This window comes from Phlebotomus papatasi, chromosome 1 (genome assembly GCF_024763615.1).
Source record: "Phlebotomus papatasi isolate M1 chromosome 1, Ppap_2.1, whole genome shotgun sequence".
Classification (NCBI taxonomy): Eukaryota; Metazoa; Arthropoda; class Insecta; order Diptera; family Psychodidae; genus Phlebotomus; species Phlebotomus papatasi.
The window spans coordinates 107790374-107811626 of NC_077222.1; the positions used below are offsets into that span (position 1 = coordinate 107790374).

The 21253-nt window shown below is 37.1% G+C and overlaps 2 protein-coding genes across 2 annotated transcripts in view; both read right to left on the minus strand.

Annotated features, from left to right (window-relative positions):
- Nucleotides 1-31: 31 nt before the first annotated feature.
- Nucleotides 32-5684, minus strand: LOC129809937 (thiamine transporter 1-like). Its single transcript, XM_055860102.1, has 4 exons — nt 5559-5684; nt 5414-5496; nt 4509-5348; nt 32-266 (listed from the first exon to the last, which is right to left on the minus strand). Exons 1-4 carry the CDS (start codon nt 5682-5684, stop codon nt 32-34), a joined length of 1284 nt encoding a protein of 427 aa, XP_055716077.1.
- A 1832-nt stretch (nt 5685-7516) lies between these two features.
- Nucleotides 7517-21253, minus strand: part of LOC129809946 (E3 SUMO-protein ligase RanBP2-like) — a 38102-nt gene continuing 24365 nt past the window's right edge. The window contains exons 10-14 of the mRNA XM_055860111.1: nt 15355-18198; nt 12292-12445; nt 11969-12231; nt 11767-11904; nt 7517-8128 (exon numbers count right to left, since the gene is read on the minus strand). Coding sequence (XP_055716086.1) covers nt 7874-8128; nt 11767-11904; nt 11969-12231; nt 12292-12445; nt 15355-18198 — 3654 coding nt within the window. The 3' untranslated portion in view covers nt 7517-7873. The remainder of the gene's footprint in view (nt 8129-11766; nt 11905-11968; nt 12232-12291; nt 12446-15354; nt 18199-21253) is intronic.

The following is a 21253-nucleotide window of genomic DNA, read 5'->3' on the forward strand; positions in this document are numbered from 1 at the left end:
CCCAGTCTTCTTCTAAAATCCCTCTATGAGATTATTCCAGGGTAATTTTGGGCACTGTGCACAAATCCCAAATGTAGATGCAAAAATAAACTAATCCCAGTGCAATAAAATACGATGCATACACGTAGAATTGCTGGAAAATACTCAGATGGATTCCAGTCACGACAATCATCGTGAGGATTGTCTGCAGGATCAGGCTGAGGAAGGTATTGAACCCAAATACAAGTCCAAAGCTATCTTCCTCGAGATGCTTCGCAATTTCAGCACTGCAATGGACATAGAATTGACCATAAATAAAATTGCAACTTTATTGCTACCCTCAATGTGTCAGCAGATTGCGAAAGCAGAGATTCTATTTCATGTGGAAAATGCCATTGTTATATTTATTGCATTCAGGGGCATGACTTTTCCTATGTTTCCCATATGTTTCTAGCGTGCCGAAAAAACTTTTGAGTTTATTAGCTGTTTTCTGTCATTGTAGAATGAATTATCAAAAAATACAAATACAAAATAAAAGCCAATTTAATATAGAATAGGCAACCGAAGACCCCAAATTGTCAACCTACGTAGTTTTGGAGATATCTCGTGAAATGTGTAATAAAACAGGTAAAAATTTACACTAAAACTGGTCGCAGTTTTCAGAGCTAATGTCACCCCCCTGATTGCATTTTAGCTTTGTAAGATTTATTTTACATCAGTATTCGAAGAACTTGGAATTGGAATAACATGAATAAGGTAACATTTTATAGGTAAGTCAGACATTTTGTCCATAGATCTAAAGTTAAATCGTTTTAAAGTGTTTATTTCTCAACCGATTTGATCGAATTTTGATTTATTTGAAAGGTCTTGAAATTTCCAATCTAATTACACCTAATCTAATTTACAAAATAAATCAATTAGGGTAGGTGTGCCAAATTCCGGTCAGCTTGCAATTTCGGCCACCTTTTTTGTTCCTCGAATTTCCATGAACTTTTAGATTTTACGTACTCTAGAGATTATACAATGCAAAAGAATAACAAAAAATGTAGCTTCGACAAACGAGATGACGTGAAAAAGATTTTGGAAGAATTCCTGAAGGGCAAGGAACTATGAGAATGAAGGCGGCCGAAATAGGGCACCAAAGCTATGTGGTTAAGAATGATTTTAGAGTAAATAAAGACGGTAAACTCTTTACAAGGTCCCAAGCCCAGAAGAAATAATTTAAAAAAATCAATTTGTATTTAAAATATTACATTTCAAACTTGAGACTTTGACGCTTGCATGCAACTATGCCAAAATTTGGCACACTTACCCTATACTTTTTGAATTTTCTACCAATTTGAGAAGTCTGAAACTTTTTGGACACTTTGTAATTCAATTTGAAGGATAAAATGTTAGCAAAGACATTATGGTCATTAAAATATTCTCTTTTTGTTAGTAAAACTGCGAAACATATCAAAAGTTACTCTAAATATCTGAGAGATATCAAGTTTTTCTTATACAGTAGACTCTCGCTCAATCGGCTCTTTTTCAATCGGGCGAAAAATTTTGTTGACAATTTTCACGTTGAATTATGAAACAAATTTGCTCAAATTCGCTGTACTTCTTCCTATTTTATCGTGATTCTTTATAATTGAGCGCTTTTTGTGGGATTTACAAAGGCTTTGATGTCTAAATCTATCGATAAACCGGATGACATTTTGCCCCAAATGCCCAATTGAGAGAGAGTCTACTGTAACTAGTTATTTTTCCTCTTTTCAACAATATTTCACTATTTTCCTGCCTTGAAAACATTACTTAACATTTGAAAATTTACTGACTATTTAAATTTACGAATAAAAATTCCCTATCCGTTTTTTGGTTCAATTCGAAAAGGACTCGTAGATTTTTTTTCATTTTCGAATATATTTATTTTGAAGGTAGACAATGTGAATATTATAGCACCTCTAAATCCTGATTTCGAGCACTTCGCAAAGCATGAGACGTACGTTCTGCTAGTCCAATCCATTTTTGAGAAAATGAATAAAAGAATTCTCAAAAATTTTGATTTTTACTGTTGATCAGTAACATTGAGTATTATACATTCCTCGAAAAGGAGAGCTTCCACTTTCGCATTTAACTTTTTTTTAATAATTAAAATTTTATAACATTTTTAAAAATTAAATAAAACCAGTTAAATTCTAAATTGAAAGATCAACTTTTCAGGGAATTATAACTACTCTTAATACCTATGAACAGTTAAAAAATCAAAATTTTTGTATCTCGAGTTTTTGAAATATCGAAATGTTTTTCTGTCATAGTAGTCTAAAGACCTAGGTACCTCAAAAGTACTTTTGCATCCTTTACCGTTAACTGGCTTACAACCGATTTGAACCGATTCATAAATCACTAAAAAAATCGCCTAAAACAGCAATTTATTTTCTTACCAAAAATTACTTATCTATTTATAACCGGTTTATTCCGAATAGAACCGGTACAGACTTGCCAGAAAGTTCATGACCTATCCAAAACACCCAAGCATTATCCTCTTCTGGTCAAAAATACTTCCTCTAAAGCTTTTTGAACATTTGGCCTAGAGAAACCATTATTAAGAATGATTCAACGATATTTTTGTATATAGACGAAAAATGTCCTCCTAAAGGTAAATTGAAGAAGTGATTTTATGTGTTACCTGATGTACTGTGACATCCACATATAGCTTTGACTAGGCCTATGCAAATTTTGAATTCTTACTACCTCTTGACTGTTCCGAATTTCGCCGTGCAACTCTTCCTAAATCGCCAATCTAGCTGCCCACGGCATAAGCTTAAAAACTTGGATACAAATTTCCGTCTTTTCATCCTATTTTAATCATGTTTTAAAAGCTTTAAAAAAAATTTGAAAATTTTCCGAAATGTTTATTTTTATAAAATATTTTTTATTTTGCTAAATAGGGAAACTGGGGCACCACCAAACACGGGGTTGCAATTTTTTAATAGGATATTCGATTTCAGAGGACAAGACTTATATAAATTTTTACTGAACTGAAGAAATGGTCGAGATAGTCTAAATAGTTTAGAAATAAAAATTAGTGTTTGGTGCTACCCCGTGTTTGGTGGTGCCCCAGTTTCCCCTAAGTAAATAAATAGAGGAAACTGGGGCAAAATTAGTCAGCTAATAAAATTTTTCACTACGTATAATTCACAAAAAAATGTTAGTATCATGCTTATAACTTACTTGCTTATACACTTCGATAAAATTATAGTTTTTTCAATATTCCTTGTAAGGCAAACTATTATATAATATCCCAATATCTAATAAGTAATCCCCTAAGTAATATTGTTTCGTAAATTAGAATACAAACTTACTAAATTACTCACATCTTTTTAAAAAGTATTTTGCGTCTTCCTGGAGTTTTTTTTTTTTAATTATTAAGAGTCTAAATTACTGCAGAAGTTGTTTTTTAATTATCGTGACGCATAATTAATTCTGACGCATATGCTGCAAGCCATAATTTCACCTGGAATTAATATTGCAGTCTATAAAAAATATCTTACATTTGGACATCCTTATAGTTTGTAATCATCCACAAGAATAGGATTTTTATCAGTTCTTAAGAATTAAAAAACATTGTTTTTCATTGAATATTCATATGCTGCTTTGGGTAAGTCCCAAAAGAGACGAAAGAGTTAACAGAATTTAATTTCCTGTAATTAAATATTTAAAGGAAGGGCAAGAAGTGTCGAAAATATGAACTCGAAAGAGCTGGAAGAGGGATTCCCTTTATAAATTGTGATAATCCTGGAAAAGGTGCACAGATTTCTAAGCAAAATTATTTCCCCCTTGACCGAATAATTCCATGATGCATATGCTTCATATGCTTTAAGAGAGATCAAAAGGAAATCTGGGATTAAATTCCAAATGTTCTGAAAAATATTCTTAATCAGAGAGTCCAAAGCACTGCAGCTTTACTTGTTAATCATTATAATGCTATTTTATTTATTTCAGAATTTATTTCCAAAAAATATTGCATCAAAAGTTCATCTCTTAAGTTAAGAGACTTAAAATGTAAATTTTTTCTTCAACGTCTTTCTGGAAAAAGTTCTATTGCGATAATTATTTTGGAATTGCTTACTTGACAAATATTTAATTACGATGCAAAAAAAATCATTTACGTTAGCATATTTCTCCATTTACCGCGGGAATGGGAGAAAATAAAAAAAAAATGTTCGTGATTTTTACGATTCCATTGATTGAATGAAATCTTTCTGGAGAAACTGCGATAAGAAAATGAGAAAAAATAGGTAATTGCGGCTTTTCAAGTGTGACCTTGCAGGGAATAATAGTTTACAAATTACTCCAAATGTTTCCTCAAATACCTTGATAACTGATAGTCATGGCTAGGAGAGAAGTTTGCGCAATTCTCACCTCAAATCGCTAACCAAATAAATGGCGAGACATTGCATCTTGACTTTTTATGAAGATTGCACCTTTATCTCCGTGGCGTCCGTGGCAGATGGGGAATGATTTGTAAAAGAGATCTCACTTACCTGGCAATCGTGGAGGCAAATGAGTAGAGTACGCCGAAAATGAGATAAGCTGCATACGATACGAAGAGATTGCTTGTATGAGATCCCAGAAAAATTGCCAATCCCTCTGCCAGTGAGACAATCACGAGAATGAAGATACTCCGTCGATCACTGAGGAAGCTGCTGTGAGAGTATCCTGCGATGAGAGCAGAAATTGCTCCGAGAATGGTCATTGCTGCTTCCACAGCACCATTCCAGATCTCTTCCTTGTCCACATTGATGGCCGTCCAGAGGATTTGGACGTAGGAAATAAATTGCAGATAGCCACACATTCCGAAGATGAACCAGAAGCTTCCAATTAGGACTTTCCGGTTTGTGTATGCTCTCCGGAATTGCCTCCAAATGAGTATTGCTGCGTTCTTCCTCTTTTTGATCACCAGTTCATGTTCAGATGACATGAATTCATTGTTGTTCCTCTGGACAGATGCCTTGCGATGGAAGTAGACACTGGTGAGGACAGGCGGGATGAAGAGAGCCCAAACTGTGGCTAGAATCTGTGCAGCTAAAGTGATGTAGTTCAGCTGTCGGTAATCCAGCCATTTTAGGAAGATTAGCAGCTGTCCAGAGGATCCAGCAATAAATCTTCCACAGAGAATAGCAGCTTTTGTGTGAGATGTGACCTTTGAATAGTGCTCCCGCTCCACTTTTGCGTAGATGTAAGTAAAATATGCAACTTCTGTGGCCAGGTACGTTCCATAGAAGACTTCTGCCAATTGCAGAGCTCCTAGAGATTCAGTCCAAAGCAGAAGACTCCATGTTACAATCCCAGACAGTCCTAGCACTACGATCAGGGGCTTGTACCTGAAAAGAAGGAAGAATCTCTTCAGAATCTCTGGCAAGACATGGATTATGCAATTCCTGTTTACCTGAGGAAATCCGTAATTAGGAACACTATTATCAGCTGCGCTGCATAGGAATAGGTTCCCACGGGGTAGACATCCCTATTGACCTGAATGACAAAGTGGAAATTGGTGAACTAGGGGCAGAAAAACATGTTTAGATGAAACTAACCTGTTCCTCTGTGATATTTCTCCATTCTCCAAGAAGAAAATCCGTCACAAACGGTTCAGAGGGTCGAATCTCCTTCAGGAAGCCAAAGATGCACAAGAGAAGGGAGATCCGGAACCATTTCTGCATTGCTTCTTGGAGAACTGGACGCGAGAACTTTCACCAGCATACTGGACAAAATTCCTCGGCTTACTGGTTTTTTGTGAGGTTATGACCAATTGCGCCATCAAAAATTTACAACCAACTTCACACCATACAATTTTGAACTCAACGTCATCTCCCATACCAAAAAACTCTTGAACAAACTCCATCCAAAAATAAAGTAAAATAAAAAAGGCCCTAAAACTGATCCTAACAACTATAGACCAATTTCACTTCTTTCTGTGTTCACAAAAATATTTGAAAAAAATCTAAAGAATAGACTCCAAGGCTTCTTAAATGATTTAAATTATTTTCATCAAGATCAATTTGGTTTTACTCCGGGTTCTAGTACGGAAGATGCGCTATTACTACTTTTGTCAATGAGATCAATCTTTCAGTTAATGATGAGTATTGTGTCGGTGCGATATTCCTTGATTTAACAAAAGCCTTTGATACCGTGTCTCATGAAATCTTGGTGAATAAACTTTCCAATCTGGGTATTAGGGGTCTGGGTCTTTCTATTTTTGAATCTTACCTATCCCTTAGGAAACAATGTGTTCGCCTTGGGAGCAGCCACAGTGCCTTTGGTATAATTAAATGTGGAGTACCTCAAGGAACAGTCTTGGGTCCATTATTTTTTATAATTTATTTAAATGAGCTCTTGGGGCTTCATCTCAATGGTAGGGTAATAGCGTACGCGAACGATTTGACTATAATTTTTAAGGCAAGGTCTTGGGCGGAAGTTCACAATATGATGAATGAAGACTTGCGTGATATCAGAATATGGCTCAACACTAACTCGTTAGTACTTAGTAAGAAATCCAGAGCAATGCGCTTTTTTAGCCCCTCTTCCAGTGGTCTCACCTCTATCTCTTGTCATGCTCCTGGATGCTTGGCGATGTGTGGTGATGCCTGTATTGAAATCCCTTTCACAGAGGAGATTATATATCTGGGAGTCACTATCGATAGTGGTTTATCCTGGAAGCTTCATATCCAACGATTATCTAATTCTCTTGCCCCTATTACCGCTAAAGCGTTCCAGATTGGGAAGTATTGTCCTACAGATGTAGCGCGTGCTTTCTATTTTGCATGTATTGACTCACGCTTGCAATATGGTATTTCTGTTTGGGGTGCTGCTCCCCATTACTGTCTGAAATCTGCAGAAATGGCACAAAGAACGAGTCTTCGAGCTCTTTTTCGAAAACGGAAGTATGAATCTCTTTGGGAAACGTTTATGACATGTCGAGTGCTTCCTATTTCCTATGCCTTTAAATACAGAACGCTTAGAATTTTCTTCATAAGAGGTGGGTTCCTTAATTCCAGACGCATTCGTCTCCTTAGATGTGGTCCTAGAGTGGAAGTCCCCCATCCACGAACTGAATGGTTTAAGAGGACTTTTACATATCTCGGACCAACTCTCTACAATTCTTTTCCGGTATTTATGAAGAAACGTACAATCAATAGAAGTAGCTTTCTTGGCAAATTGTCTTCTCTTATATATGGAAGGAATGTCGATCTTCACGCAACTGAGTTCCTAATTTTCGGAGAATTTAACTCGTGTCTTGTGGTTTGTTGCGGACTGGTGCGGTGGCTAGTATAGCATTTCATTCTCTCTTTCATATGTTGTTATTCTTTGCCGATTTGGTAGTTTCTTGGTAGGCGTTTCTCCTACTTTGTCCTACTTTGTCTTTTACTACACGATTCTATTAGTCAATTTTCTTAAGTTTTACTCAGTGCAACTGATAGATTTTATAGTGCTGTTATGCATGTCCACCGTCCCAGAATTGAATTGAATTGAATTGAATAAAACCACAAAACTCTTCAGAAATATTCTCAAATTTATTGTTTCCTAAGCGCTAGATTAAGTTGTTAGATCAATAATTCTTAAAATAGTAACCTAAGGATCTATCAATCTATTTAAATATTTATTTCTTTAAAAAATAGCAAAAACTTGTTTAATTTGTCTCGATTTCACAATCGTCCAATTGTACAAAAAAAATTCTAAGATGAAATTAAAAATAATTCTCGATTTTCTTTTAACCTTGATCAATTAACATTAACAAAAATAATTCAGTGCTTAAATTGAGAGAAATAAAAGTAGTCATTGTGAGAAAATATAAGTCATTTTCCATTTTACTCTGAAGCAACATCAAATTTATTCACAAGCCCTTTGCACATCACTTTTTTGTCAAGTAGGTGTCGGGAGTGATGAGGACTCCGTCAATGATGGCACTGGAGCCAGTGACATGGGGCGAGGCAGTTGAAGGGGCCACAGAACCCGACATCATGCTGGAAGTCTGCTGATTGAGCACCATCGACGACGGCAGCAGAGAATTTGAGATGTTCGCCTGCGATCCACTCACCATCTCCCATCCATGGCCATGTCGATTGGGCACGAGAGCATAGCAGGGAGAAGAACTAGTCGCTGGAACCTGGAATACATCCCAAAACCGGAAAAGTTTGAAAAACCGACACAAATAGTGAATAACGACACGTCGGGTTTTAGAACCCGACGAGGACTGCAACAAACAGTCAAGACAGAAACCAAAACAAATAAAAGTCGATAATACAGAAGCACTTGAGAACAGTCATGTGTGCAAAAAACATGAAAAAGGGGAAATCTTTCTCCTGAACATTTTTTTAAGTACATGTCTCTTCTCAAGTGCTTCTGCATTATCGACTTTTCTTCGTGTTGGTTCCTGCTATGACTGTTTGGTGGTTCTAGAACACGACGAGGACTGTGCAAAACAGTCGAGACTGGAACCAACAAAGAAAATTCAATAATGCAGAGGCATTTGAGAACAGTTATGTGCTAAAAAAAAAATGTTCAGGAGAAAGACTTCGCCCTTTCCATGTTTTTTTTAGCACATGACTGCTCTCAAGTGATTCTGCATTATCGACTTTTCTATATGTTCATTCCCTTCTCGACTGTTTTTCTCAGTCCTCGCCTTGCTCTAAACCCACCAGTCATAGCAGGAAGCAACACAGAGAAAAGTTGATAATGCAGAAGCACTTGAGAACAGTCATGTACTAAAAAAAAATTCAGGAGAAAGATATACCTCTATTCATGTTTCTTTTTAGCACATGACTGTTCTCAAGTGCTTCTGTATTATTGCTTTCCTTTGTGTTGGTTCTTGTCCTGACTGTTGACACCCATCCTAATTTCGTGACAGCAATCAACACAAAGTCGATTGTGCAGAAGCATTTAAGAACAGTCATGTGCTAAAAAATGTTCAGGGGAAAAATTTCTACTTTTCTTTTTCATTGACATTGTACCATTATCGACATTTATTTGTTTGTTTCTGACTCGACTGTTTTCCCCAGTCCTCGCCTTGTTCCAGAAACACCAGTTATGGCAGAGGCCACCACAAAAACGCCGATAATACAGAAGCACTTGAGAACAGTAAAGTGCTAAATGTTCAGGAAAAAGATTTCCCTTTGCACCATTATTTTTCTGAGATGTTACAGGATTGATGGGAAATGTTTCAAAATTTCGGACAGCTTGCAATATCGGACACTTCCTATCAATTCTATTTTAAATGTACATAAGAATCATTTTGAAGAAAACCAATATAATAATTTGCCTTTTAAATTTTTCCGTTAAAATACTCATTAAGAGACAGTAAGGTAAAGTGCCCTCAAGTCGACCGGTTCCTCAATTCGACCGGTAGAGTTATTTATTCAATTTATTTATATTTGCACTAATATTTGGCGTATGATCTAACATTAATAGGTCAATTCTTTCATAAATAAATACGAATCAGTGACAATTTTATAGAAAGTCACCATTAAAACATTTAAATATTGACCTTCTGTCGAGTCGAGGAACCGGTCGACTCGAGGGTACTTTACCTTACTAAAAATTAAATTTGTTATAAAAATAATGCATTTCAAACTTAGGACTCTATATTTTTTGTTTTATATTTTTTTAACTATGGATTTCTTTTGACAATCCTTGTAAATTCACCTAGAGGATATGCTTCACGTTAAGTTTACAAAACGTTTGAGATGCAGTAAATACTTTTCATGGTGCTATTCTAATGGAAATTGATAAGTTTTATTCCTGAACATTTTCTTTAGTCTTTTTATCACATGACTGTTCTCAAATTATTCTGCATTATCGACTTTTCTTTGTGTTGCTTCCTGTCATGACTGATAGTTTTTGAAGACGATGGGGAATGGCGAAAACAGCCGTAGCAAAAACCCAGACAAATAAAAGTCGATAACGCAGAAGCACTTGAGAACAGTCACGTACTTAAGTCAGTGATAAGCCTAAATCAGCTCATAAAGGTGCGATTTTTACATTACAAATTCGGTTTGTGGACAAACTTCAAGGGATTTTCACTTGGAACTAATGGTAAATTTGGTTCAATTTGCACAAAAGTGTATGAAAACTTTAAAGTCGATATTCTCAGAAACTATAAGAGATAGAGGCCTCAAACGCTCAAACTTTACACCACATTAGTGTTTTCTTTAGGCTTGATAAGTGCAAAATTTCACTTGAAAATGAAGAAAAGTTGGTGAGCAATGCAAGAAAATGCAGTCCGCGAATATACGCGAAACATTTCGCAGCCCGCGAAAATCCGCGAAAAATTGTGTGGTCCGCGAAAAATCCGTGATCTGCGAAAATCGGCGAAAAATTCCACGGCACGCGAAACTACGCGAAAAATTCCGCGATCCGCGAAATATTTCGCGTTCATGAAAAATTCACGAAAAAATACGACTATACGACTAAAAAAGAGGGTGCGATTAACTTTTTTTCCTCAGAACTGTAACTTTTAAGGTGTAAAAATATATCAACATTTTTTAATGTTAATTTTACACCTTTTTAAGTGTGAAATTAACATGAAAAAGGGTTACTTTAACCCCTAATATACCTAAAAAGGGTAATATTTACACCGATTTTGGAGCAATACTGCACGGTTAAATTAACATTTCCGGAATGTCATTTTAACTTTTTCGGATTTCTCTTATAATCAACCATTTGGATTCTAGATCTGGTAACGGACGGAAGGAATAACAATCGGCGTGATTTTATCACTTTAAATGATTGTCTCATTCGCGAAGTTGTAGAAAGAAGTAAGTCCTTAAGGAGTGGAAATTTTGGGGCATTCAAATATCGAAGGTTTATACATTATCGAGCATTCACTGAGAGAAATCCGAAGAAATTAAAATTACATTCCGGAAATGTTAATTTTACCCTGCAGTATTGATCCTAAATTGGTATAAATATTACCCTTTTCAGGTGTAAAATTAACATTAAAAAATGTTGATATATTTTTACATCTAAAAATCGTTAAAGTTATGAGGAAAAAAAGTTAATCGCACCCTCTTTTTTTCTCAGTATTAAAAATTGATAATTACTGTTGCGAAGAAAATTGAGAAAAACGCAAAATGTCCTGAATTTTCACTCAAAGGATACAACAAAATCTATAAATTGACATTTTAATTAGTCAATTTTTATTTAAGAAATAAAAAAGTAATATTGTAAAAAAGTATTGCTTTATATAATTTGGTTTGGGGCACCTACTTAAAAAATACTTAATCGAAAGTCCTTAATTAAGTACTCAATAAAAATACTATTCAAGATCCTAATACGAATTACTTAATTTAGGACTTTAATAAAGGCCTTAATTAAGTACTTAATATTAAGGATAAGTCATTCCAAATTAATTTCGCTCCAACTCCTTAAAATAAAGTAATTGTGTTAAGAACTTTTAAATGTGTTAGCCTGCTAATTAGGAATTTTGACTGCAGCGCCCCCATGGCGTCAGTCCAGCAATATCGTAGACGTCGTAGACTGTAGAGAATTTATACCGAAATCAATTTCCCATCAAATTAATCCCAATAATCCCAACAATCCCTCAAAATCAATTGAAATTCAATGTAAAAAAATCGCATTATACATTTATCAGTGCAATGCAACAAAAACAACTTTTACTAATTGGCTTTTGAACAATTCAGTATTGTTCGCTTTTTATCACGAACGTGATAAAATGAAAGTCAACAGAGCACTGAAAGGCAATTGTTTTTCTTTTTTCTTGTGAAGAGAAAAATAAGTTTCACTCACCGTTCTCTGTGCTGCACTCGGATTCTTCACCAGGGAATTTCGATTGCTGGCCGGATTGCTATTCTTCGTGTTGCCCTCCTTTCCCTTTGAAGATCCTCCCGTTTGGCTTGTGGACCGAGTATGATTCTTCTGAGGTTTCTGGAAAAGACAATTTTGAGATTATGAATGAAAGATTCAATGATTTTGACTGGGGCAATCTCACAGGATCTGCCGCCGATGTAGCCTCATTCTGGGCACACGAACTCATGTGTCGTGACCAGTGTTGCTGTTGACATGGATAGTCGCAGTAGGAGGTGTTCCAGCAGCAGTAGAATTGTGCCTCCTTGCCACAATTCACACACCATTGCTTCTTCTTTGTCTCCTCCACAGCCCGAATCCGTTCAATTTCGCATTGTTTCCTCGTCTCATTTATCACACGTGTCTTCTCCAGCTCAATGCTGTTCTTCATCTCGCACAGGATCAAATCTATTCCAGAACGGGATTATTTAGCAAGAGTCCTGTGGAATTTATAGTGGACCTTCTTACCCGTGTTATTCTTGAGCTGCGTAATCTCTTTGTTGTGAGCAAATTTCAGCTTTTCAATCTCCAACTCCAGCATCTTTACCTTCGCATCCAAACATCCATTGCTCGCCAAATCTCCCAGCGTATCCTCTATCACAGACCTAAAGAAGTCAGTCATCTGGAAAGGGTCCAGAAGGATTAACCGCTAGTTCTCGGGCGATATTTACTGCTTAGGTCTTATCACATACAAAATTGTTCAATATTTTGCCAGCAATAAAATTTTGCGCCTGAAATCTCGGCAAAACGGGCAAAACAATTTACATCAAATTTTGGTAATTAAAAGGCTGTATCTCCGGTTCTGCTGAATCGATATCCATCTGCTTAATAAAAACCGAAAGGTCCTGAAACGATCAACAACTTTCTAGAACTTGATAAGTATGTGATGCCATCGTCAGAGGCGCTGAAGTTGCTTTACAGCGCCTCTGGTGTTGGTTTCACAAACCTCACTAATTCCAGAAAGTTGTTGACTACTCAAAGACCTTTTATTTTCTCTTTACAAAGATTCACGTTGATTCAGTGGAAACCAAGCTAAAACCATTTGAATATAAAAATCAGTGAAATTGGTTTTTAAACAATTTTGTCAGTGATTCAACCCAACAAAAAGAAAAATCTAGGTTGAGAACCCAGGGGTAAATATCATTGCAGCTCACAGTTGATTACTGTGCCGATCTGTCAATTTACCGATTTTTTTTACAAAGATTGTGCCGATTTGACGACTTATCGTCAAGATCGTATTGACCAACTAATTGTTTGAAAACATCGTGACGATTTTTCGATTGTTTGCAAAGTTTTAGTCTATCTCTCGATCATTTGCAAAGACATCGCCGATCTGCCGACCATTTTCAAAAGACATTATCGATCTGTCAATCTTCTGCACAGAACATCTTGTTGATCTACTGATATTTAGTAAATATCATGCCGTTCTGCTGGTCTTTTGTAAAAAAAAAAAGATCTTGTTGATCTTTCGTGAAGATCGTGCCGATCTGCTGAAATTTTAAAAAGATCTTACCGATCTGTCGATATTTTGCAAATATCTCGCCTATCTATCAGCTTTTCAAAAAAAAATCATACCAATTTGCTGATCATTTGAAAAGAAAATCTTGTCGATCTGTTGATATTTTGTAAAGAACGCCCCGATCTGCTGAATTTTTGCAAAGAAAGATCTTGTAGATTTGTCAAACTTCCGTAAAGATTATACCGATCTGCTGATCTTTTGAAGAGAAGATCCTGCAGATTTGTTGATTTTCCGTAAAAAGCGTACCGATCTGCTGATCTTTTGCAAAGAAGATCTTGGAGATCTGTAGATTTCTCGTAAAGATCGTACAGATCTGCTAAACTTTTGCAAAGATCTAGTCGATCTTACAATCTTTTGCAAAGAAGATCTTGAAGATCTGTCGGTCTTCCGTAAGGACCGTAACGATCTGCTGATCTTTTGCAAACAAAATCTTGCAGATCTGTCAATATTCCGTAATGATCGTACTGATCTGCTAAATCTATAAAAAGATCTTGCCAATCTGCTGATCTTTTGAAAAGAACATCTTGCAGGTCTGCAGATCTTTCGTAAAGATCTGCTGATCTTTTACAAAGAAGATCTTGAAGATCTGTCGGTCTTCCGTAAGGACCGTAATGATCTGCTGATCTTTCGCAAACAAGATCTTGCAGATCTGTCAATGTTCCGTAAAGATCGTACTGATCTGCTAAATCTATAAAAAGATCTTGCCAATCTGCTGATCTTTTGAAAAGAAGATCTTGCAGGTCTGCAAATCTTTCGTAAAGATCTGCTGATCTTTTACAAAGAAGATCTTGAAGATATGTCTATCTTCCGTAAGGACCGTAACGACCTGCTGATCTTTTGCAAATAAGATCTTGCAGATCTGCAGATTTTTCGTAAAGATAATAGCGATCTGCTTTTCTTTTACAAAGAAGATCTTGAAGATCTGTTGATCTTCCCTAGGGACCGTAACGATCTGCTGATCTTTTGCAAAGAAGATCCGTAGCGATCTGCTAATCTTTTGCAAAGAAGAACTTGCAGATCTGTCGATCTTCCGTGAAGATGATACCAAATTGCTAATCTCTTGCAAAGAAGATCATTCGGATCTGTCAATCTTCCGTGAAGATGATACCAATCTTCTGACCTTTTGCAAAGATGTTGTAGATCTGTCGATCTTCCGTAAAGATTGTACTGATCTGCTGAACTTTTGCAAAGATTTCATCAATCAGCCAATCTTTTGTAAAAAAGATCTTGCAGATCTGAAGTTTTTTCGTGAAGATGATACCGATTTGCTAATCTTCTGCAAAGAAGATCTTGCAGATCTTCCGTGAAGATGATACCGATCTTCTGAACTTTTGCAAAGAAGACCTTTAAGATTTGTCAATCGTTCGTAAAGATCGTACTGAACTGCTGAACTTTTGCAAAGAAGATCCTGCAGATCTGTTGATCTTCCATGAAAATGATACCGATCTGCTGATCTTTTGCAAAGAAGATCTTACAGATCTGTTGATCTTCCGTGAAGATGATACCGATCTGCTAATCTTTTGCAAAGAAGATCTTGCAGATCTGTTGATCTTCCGTGAAGATGATACCGATTTGCTACTTTTTTTGCAAAGAAGATGTTGCAGATCTGTCCATCTTCCGTGAAGATGATACCGATCTGCTAATTTTTTTGCAAAGATCTTGCGGAACTGTAGATCTTCCGTAAAGATTGTACTGATCTGCTGAACTTTTGGAAAGAAGATCTCACAGATCCGCAAGTCATTCGTAAAGATCTTTTCCAAAGATCTTGCAGATCTGTTGATCTTCCGTAAAGATCTTTCCGACCCACTACTCTTTTACAAAGATCGTTCCGATTTACGGATTTTTTAATTCGTCGATCTCTGGGAAACATTATGCCGATCTGCTGGTCTTATGGAACGATTTGATAACGCTAAGATCTCGTTGATCTTCCGTTTTCACTACGAGTGGCACTTTTTACCCCTCAATGACAACCCAAATACATATAAAAGAAAAATCAAAAAAGATTAACTCACTTTGTGGGCATTGTCGATGAGCAGCTGACAAGCCGGACCGGCTTCTGATGGGAAAATGGTATCTCCGTCGGATCGCAGAGTTCCCGTGGGTTTTGCCATTAGTTTCGGCGGTCCCTTGACAATAGTATCCGTGATGGCATTGGCCAGACTCGGCGTTACAATTCCCGACAGCATATGCTGGGATTGCTGCGTTGCTGGAATCTTGGTGGTAGGAACGAGTGGTGGAATTGGCAAACTGGAAGAATTTGTCCCTCCATGCGATGTCACTGAGCTTGAACTGCTGGCGGATGTCTTCACAACGGCTGCAAGTGGAGGAATCAACGTTGGACTGGAATCCCGATCCAGTCTCTTGAGATTTGAATCCATCGGGATGTACACCATACTATTCATATTCTGGAGATTATTGGCACCCACACTCAGGCTGGTTGGAAAGGTTTTCCTAGCCCTTGGAATATTCCTCTCTTGCTTCCTCAGTCCTACTCTGCGGCTTCGTTCTGACTGTCCGGAAAAACCCGATCGAAAGACAAAAGGTCTGTGTTGGAGTTTACCTTTTGTTGTCTTTCCTGCTATATCTCTTGGGATGGTTTCTGTACGAGATTCATGAGAATTCGATGGTGGTGTCTCTTCAGTGTCAGACAGTGGTTCAGATTTTATCCGAATCTCCTCTACTTCGAGATCTATCACGTTACTGGGCGGGGAAACAGATTCTGGAGGTTCCCTTGAATTTTTTCTCGAGGTACTTCCTACGACTTCGGGACTATTTTTTTCTTGAGGTTCCTGATGGGAATTCATGCGAGAAGCTTTGGAACGTGTCACTGCAGGTTCTCGCTTATCCTCCTCGATTACCTTGATGCCGTTCTCTTGAGTTGTTGATAGAGTTTCCTTGGCATTTTCATTGGGTGGTTTTTTGCTGATGGAAGAATTCGAGGAGCAATTGCTACTTCTTGTCCTTCGACGAATTTCCTGGAGGGTTTCCTTGAGCGGGGGCACATCCTTTTTCGCCTCAGTCGTTGTCACCTCATTCTGCTGCCCTCGATCTGGGGTATCTTTTGTCGCGGGAGCCGTAGGGCAGGAAGATGATGAAGATGGTGTATTGGAATCCTGAGTTGACTTCTTCTCGTCCCCATTGGCAAGTCCTGCCGATTTATTCCGGATAATGCTGATTTGAGGAAGGGATATCAAAGCTGTATCCATGATGGATTTCTCACTTTCCGGAAGTGCCTTTGTGGGTGATTGTTCAAAGCGAATCTCTTCATTGTCAAACAAATTTCCCGTACTGATGACAATGGGCTTTTTTGTGATGGAGGATGAGGAGGAAGATGTTGAGGAACTGCAATCACTGCTCGGTGGTGTGGAAGATTGTGACGAATTGACATCAGATTCTGAGGATTCATCCTTCCTCTCAGGCAATTTCTTCTTGGCCTTTGTCTTGTTCTCTGGAGGCTCTTTCTCTTCTGGCCTCTTCTGCTTCGTTGAATCTGGCGGCATTTTTACTCTCGATGGTCCAGCTACTGGATCTGCCGCTGCTACTTCTGGTATCTTCTTACCTAAACTACTACTACTACTGCTGCTACTGCTACTACTACTATTGCTCTGGCTATTGCTTTCTTTCATCTTCACCAAATCATCCGAACTGGACACTTGATGCTCAGCTCCATCTTTCTGCTTGCCCTCATCCACTTCATCGCACGATGGCCGGGATTTTTTCGATGGCACTGCATTCCAATTGGAAGATTTCCTCTTGATAATCACACTGTCCACCTTTCGTTGTTCATTCCCTTGCGTCAACGTCGTCGTCGTCGTCGTCGGGGGCTTCTTTACTGCCTGATATGACTTACTCTCGAGAATTGTTTTGGGTGGAGGAGTTGCCTGAGAAGCCATAACATCGAGATATTTCTTCCTACTGATAACAATTTTGGTGGGTTTAACTTCCGGAATAGGTGCTTTTTCCTCCTTCACCTCCTTCACATCCTCCTCCTCCTCTTCCTTCTCTGCCTTCGTCTCCTTCTTCACAACCCCATTCACTGGCTCGGATTTCTTCACAACTGGCGCTATTGACAAATTATTGTCCGCCGTCTTGATGATCCTGTACGTAAGATTATTCTTAGGACTCGTACTCGATGCCGATGTTGTTGGTTGAATTTTCGTATTGAGTATCTTGGCTAGAGATTTTTTCTCAGCCAAATAGGCTGGAATCATCATTTGCAGCTGCTTCAGCTCATTCTGCGGATCGTACGGTGTCCGGAAATCCGGATAATTGAATGTTCCAAATTTATCCTTAATCTTAGCAATATGTACATCAATTTCCTTAATACACCGTTCAATATTATTCCTCTTTGTCTTCCCCTGACTCGGATTCTTCTCCGAATAGAGGAAGCACTCCTTAATGGGCACCCAGGCACGATCATGAGCCCCAAAAAATCTCACATCGACCGACGTCGTACCATTAACAGCCATCCCCTTGGCCGGCCAATAGGGAAACCCCTTCAATTTAGCCCAAAGCAAAATATGTGGCTTCGTACAGACTTCTACAAACCAATCAGCCTGTGTATTGGCATTGTAGTAGCACTCTGAGCACGTTTCAATCTCATTCATTTCCTGCTTGCACACCCTCACCAGACTCTTCACCACCTTCAGCAAATTCATATCAAAGGGCCTAACACAGGTATAATAGACATAGCAATTGTGCTGAATCCACTTGACATCCATCATAAACTCATGAGTTGCATTGTACTTCTTCTGCCGTATGTTGGACTTGAGATCAGCCAATGTGACATTATTCTTAATGTATGACTCACACTTCTTCAGACTCGCCACATTGAAATTCTCCACAACTTCGGTTGTCTGCAAAAAAAATTAGACAACATTTGTGGTGTCCTCTTTAGCTTCCCCCTCCCGGACTCAATTGATAACTCAATATTCTCTCTCTCTTTCTCCCTCGTTCTTCCTCTTCCGCTCATTTAAAGCATTTTTGTGGCACATTGACTCATATTAAAAGCGATTGAGTAAATTCTGTTTACACATTTCAAATTGTGATTAGGCAAAAATAGATATGAGGATTAAATTATATCGTGACCTTCTTCCGTTTTGCTTTAAAAAAAAAAATATAGTGACAAATAGCAAAGCGTCGCAACAATAAAGCCAGCCTAATAACTTTCCAATTAAGATTGACTTTAGTTTTCAAGATCTCTCAAATGAATCCATACATACTTGAATTTTGACCTTGAAAACTGTTAGAAGGAATAATTAAAGGTCACGAAATGTCAGCCTACATAACCCTCGAAATTGAGAAAAAATCGCATGACAAATTTCAAGGTTATATGAATGACGTTAACCCTTTAAGGACGATTGGGTCATCGGTGACCCAAAAATGAAATTTTTCCTACAGTCATCTAAAATTATGTCTTGCTCTAAAGTCAGAAAAAATGATTTTCTGACCCCCGAATTTTGACCTTCTAACCTAGACCTTAAAGGATCAAAGTTGACTTGTAGAAGGCTCCCCTGAAAACCCAGAGACGCCATCTCTAACCGTTTAGGCCTTAGTTCTAGAAACGTCCAGATTAACTAACAGATTATTTATCGTTTTTATCCCTGTGGAATTCCAGCAATAGAAATACCTCTTTCTATTACTCGATAGAAAGATGTATAGCCGCTTTAGGTTGGACTCTCTTTAGGCTTGTTTTGAGCCGCTTTAGGCTGGGCACTACATTCTAGTTTGAGATTGAAATAGCAAGAAAAAATTACTTATAGTTAATAGTATTGCGTTTCCTAATTAATTATTAAAAATAAAATAAAAAATACAAAAGGGGTGACAAAGTGTCCCAGACTTTACGAAGTTCAAGTTAATAGAATTGATTTTCGGTTATGAATCGGCTCAAAACCGGTTCAGAACCGATTATGAATCGTTTTAATTTTATCGGAAATTCCAAGACCTTTCCAACGAGCCCAAACATGATACCATTTGGATGAGAAATATGCTCTCTAGAGCCTTTTAACCTTTTGACCTTGAAAAACCGTTATTAGGAATTATTAAACGGTATTTTCGTATAAGGACGAAATGTTTGTCTGGGTCATCACGAAAGAAAGATCGCATGACCCGTTTTCGAGCAATCCCAAAAAAAACACAGTTATTGAGGAATAGGGGAGGGGCGGTTGGATATGAGGGGCATGTTAACGATCTTTGAGTCGACTTATGGGGGGGTTCCGCGAAGGTCTCAAGTCTCTATCTTTAACCGTTTGGGCTCTAGCGTGGTAACAGCCAGATGGACAGACGCATAGACGGACGAACAGCGTGACAATCATTTCTCAGAAATCATTTAAAACAGGATCATTTTAAACAGGAGATACAGTGAGTGTCAATAGTTTGTTGCCTAATGCATGTTTGAGAAAACAAGTGAAAAAAATGATAGAAAAAAATATTTTTCAACATTTTTCTTTTTGCAGATGAATTCCCTGTAATCCGTAGATATTATTTATTTTTCAAAAAAAAAAATTAATTTTATTTCATATCATAAATAATTGTTTTCCAAAAGTTGGTCATTTTTGAGAAATCAAAAGTTTGTTGCCTCATTTAAAAAACTAATTTAAAATGATCAAAACATTCAACCAACTTAATGCAAACCGATTACATTTTGAGTTTATGTCATTTGAGAGGCAAATGGTGGATTTGTACATTTTTAAAGTTGTCAATGGTAAATATACGTATATAAAAATTATGATAAATAATAAGAAATAATCTGTTTTTTTGATAATTTATAATTTAGGTTAAAAATGGCAAATTACAAAAATTTTTCAATAACTTAAACTTAAACTTAAAAAAAAAACTTAAAAAATCCAAAGGTGGGAAATCGTCCAGAGATACTGTAGGAATGAATCGGCGTCGCTTAATTGCCAAATTTTATGGAATTTATTGGTTCAGGCGAATATTTCGTCCAAACATACCATGATCTAAAAATATCGCCATCATGAATTTTCGAAAGTCAAAGTTTAACCTCTCCAAAGGGCTTACTTTTCAAGTGATTTGATTAAATTTGGATTTTTTGGAAAGGTCTTGAAATCAATAATAAATAGGTTAAATATTAAATAATATCCATAATTGACTTATCTTTCTTGTATTACATTTTTTGTTTGTCCGTATCCTTGTGACTCATACCAGAACAATCTAAAATGATCATTTATTTACTAATTTTCGATTTTGAAACGCTTTTGTGATTTATGAATCAATTTAGTCGCTAGTAGACTAGTAAGCATCAAAAACCCATTCGAAAAACTGAATCACGTAAAGCTGTATCTCGTGATTTCGAGCATTCCGCAAACCTGAGACGCTTTGCCATGTCTTTTTTTCTCAATTTTTAAAACAGGAACTTCTCCTCAAGAGAAATAAACCAAAAGTTGAATGTTTTGTGCTTTAGATTTCCAAAAATACTACTTTTTAATATGACGCGACCTTGGATTTTAGCAGTGTTTCAATTGCCCCAATTAGAAAAGAATTTCAAAGCATTCAATCAGAAATGGTACCACGATTACGATTGAATCTCTTTCATTCAATTCCACCCGCTTCGCGTTTCTATATTTGAAATCTTTCGAAGGCCACGTCCCAAAAATTATTATTTACTCATACAGCAATTTTTGCTGGTCACCCTGTGCCACACTGCTCTAAATCTGAAGGATTTCTTTCCATTAAAAAAAAATGATTTAAAAAAAATCCAACCCTGGGAAAGTGCAAGGAGGTCAACAATAAGATATACTATTGATTGTAACGTAAAACCTCTGGGAAAAAAAAGCACATCAAGCGCCTTATCAGTTCTCCAATCGATTAGCACAAAAAAATTGTTCATTTCCGTTAAACGAGACAATGCAGTTAAATGAGATATAACTCTCTCATTTTAGAAGAGTCCAT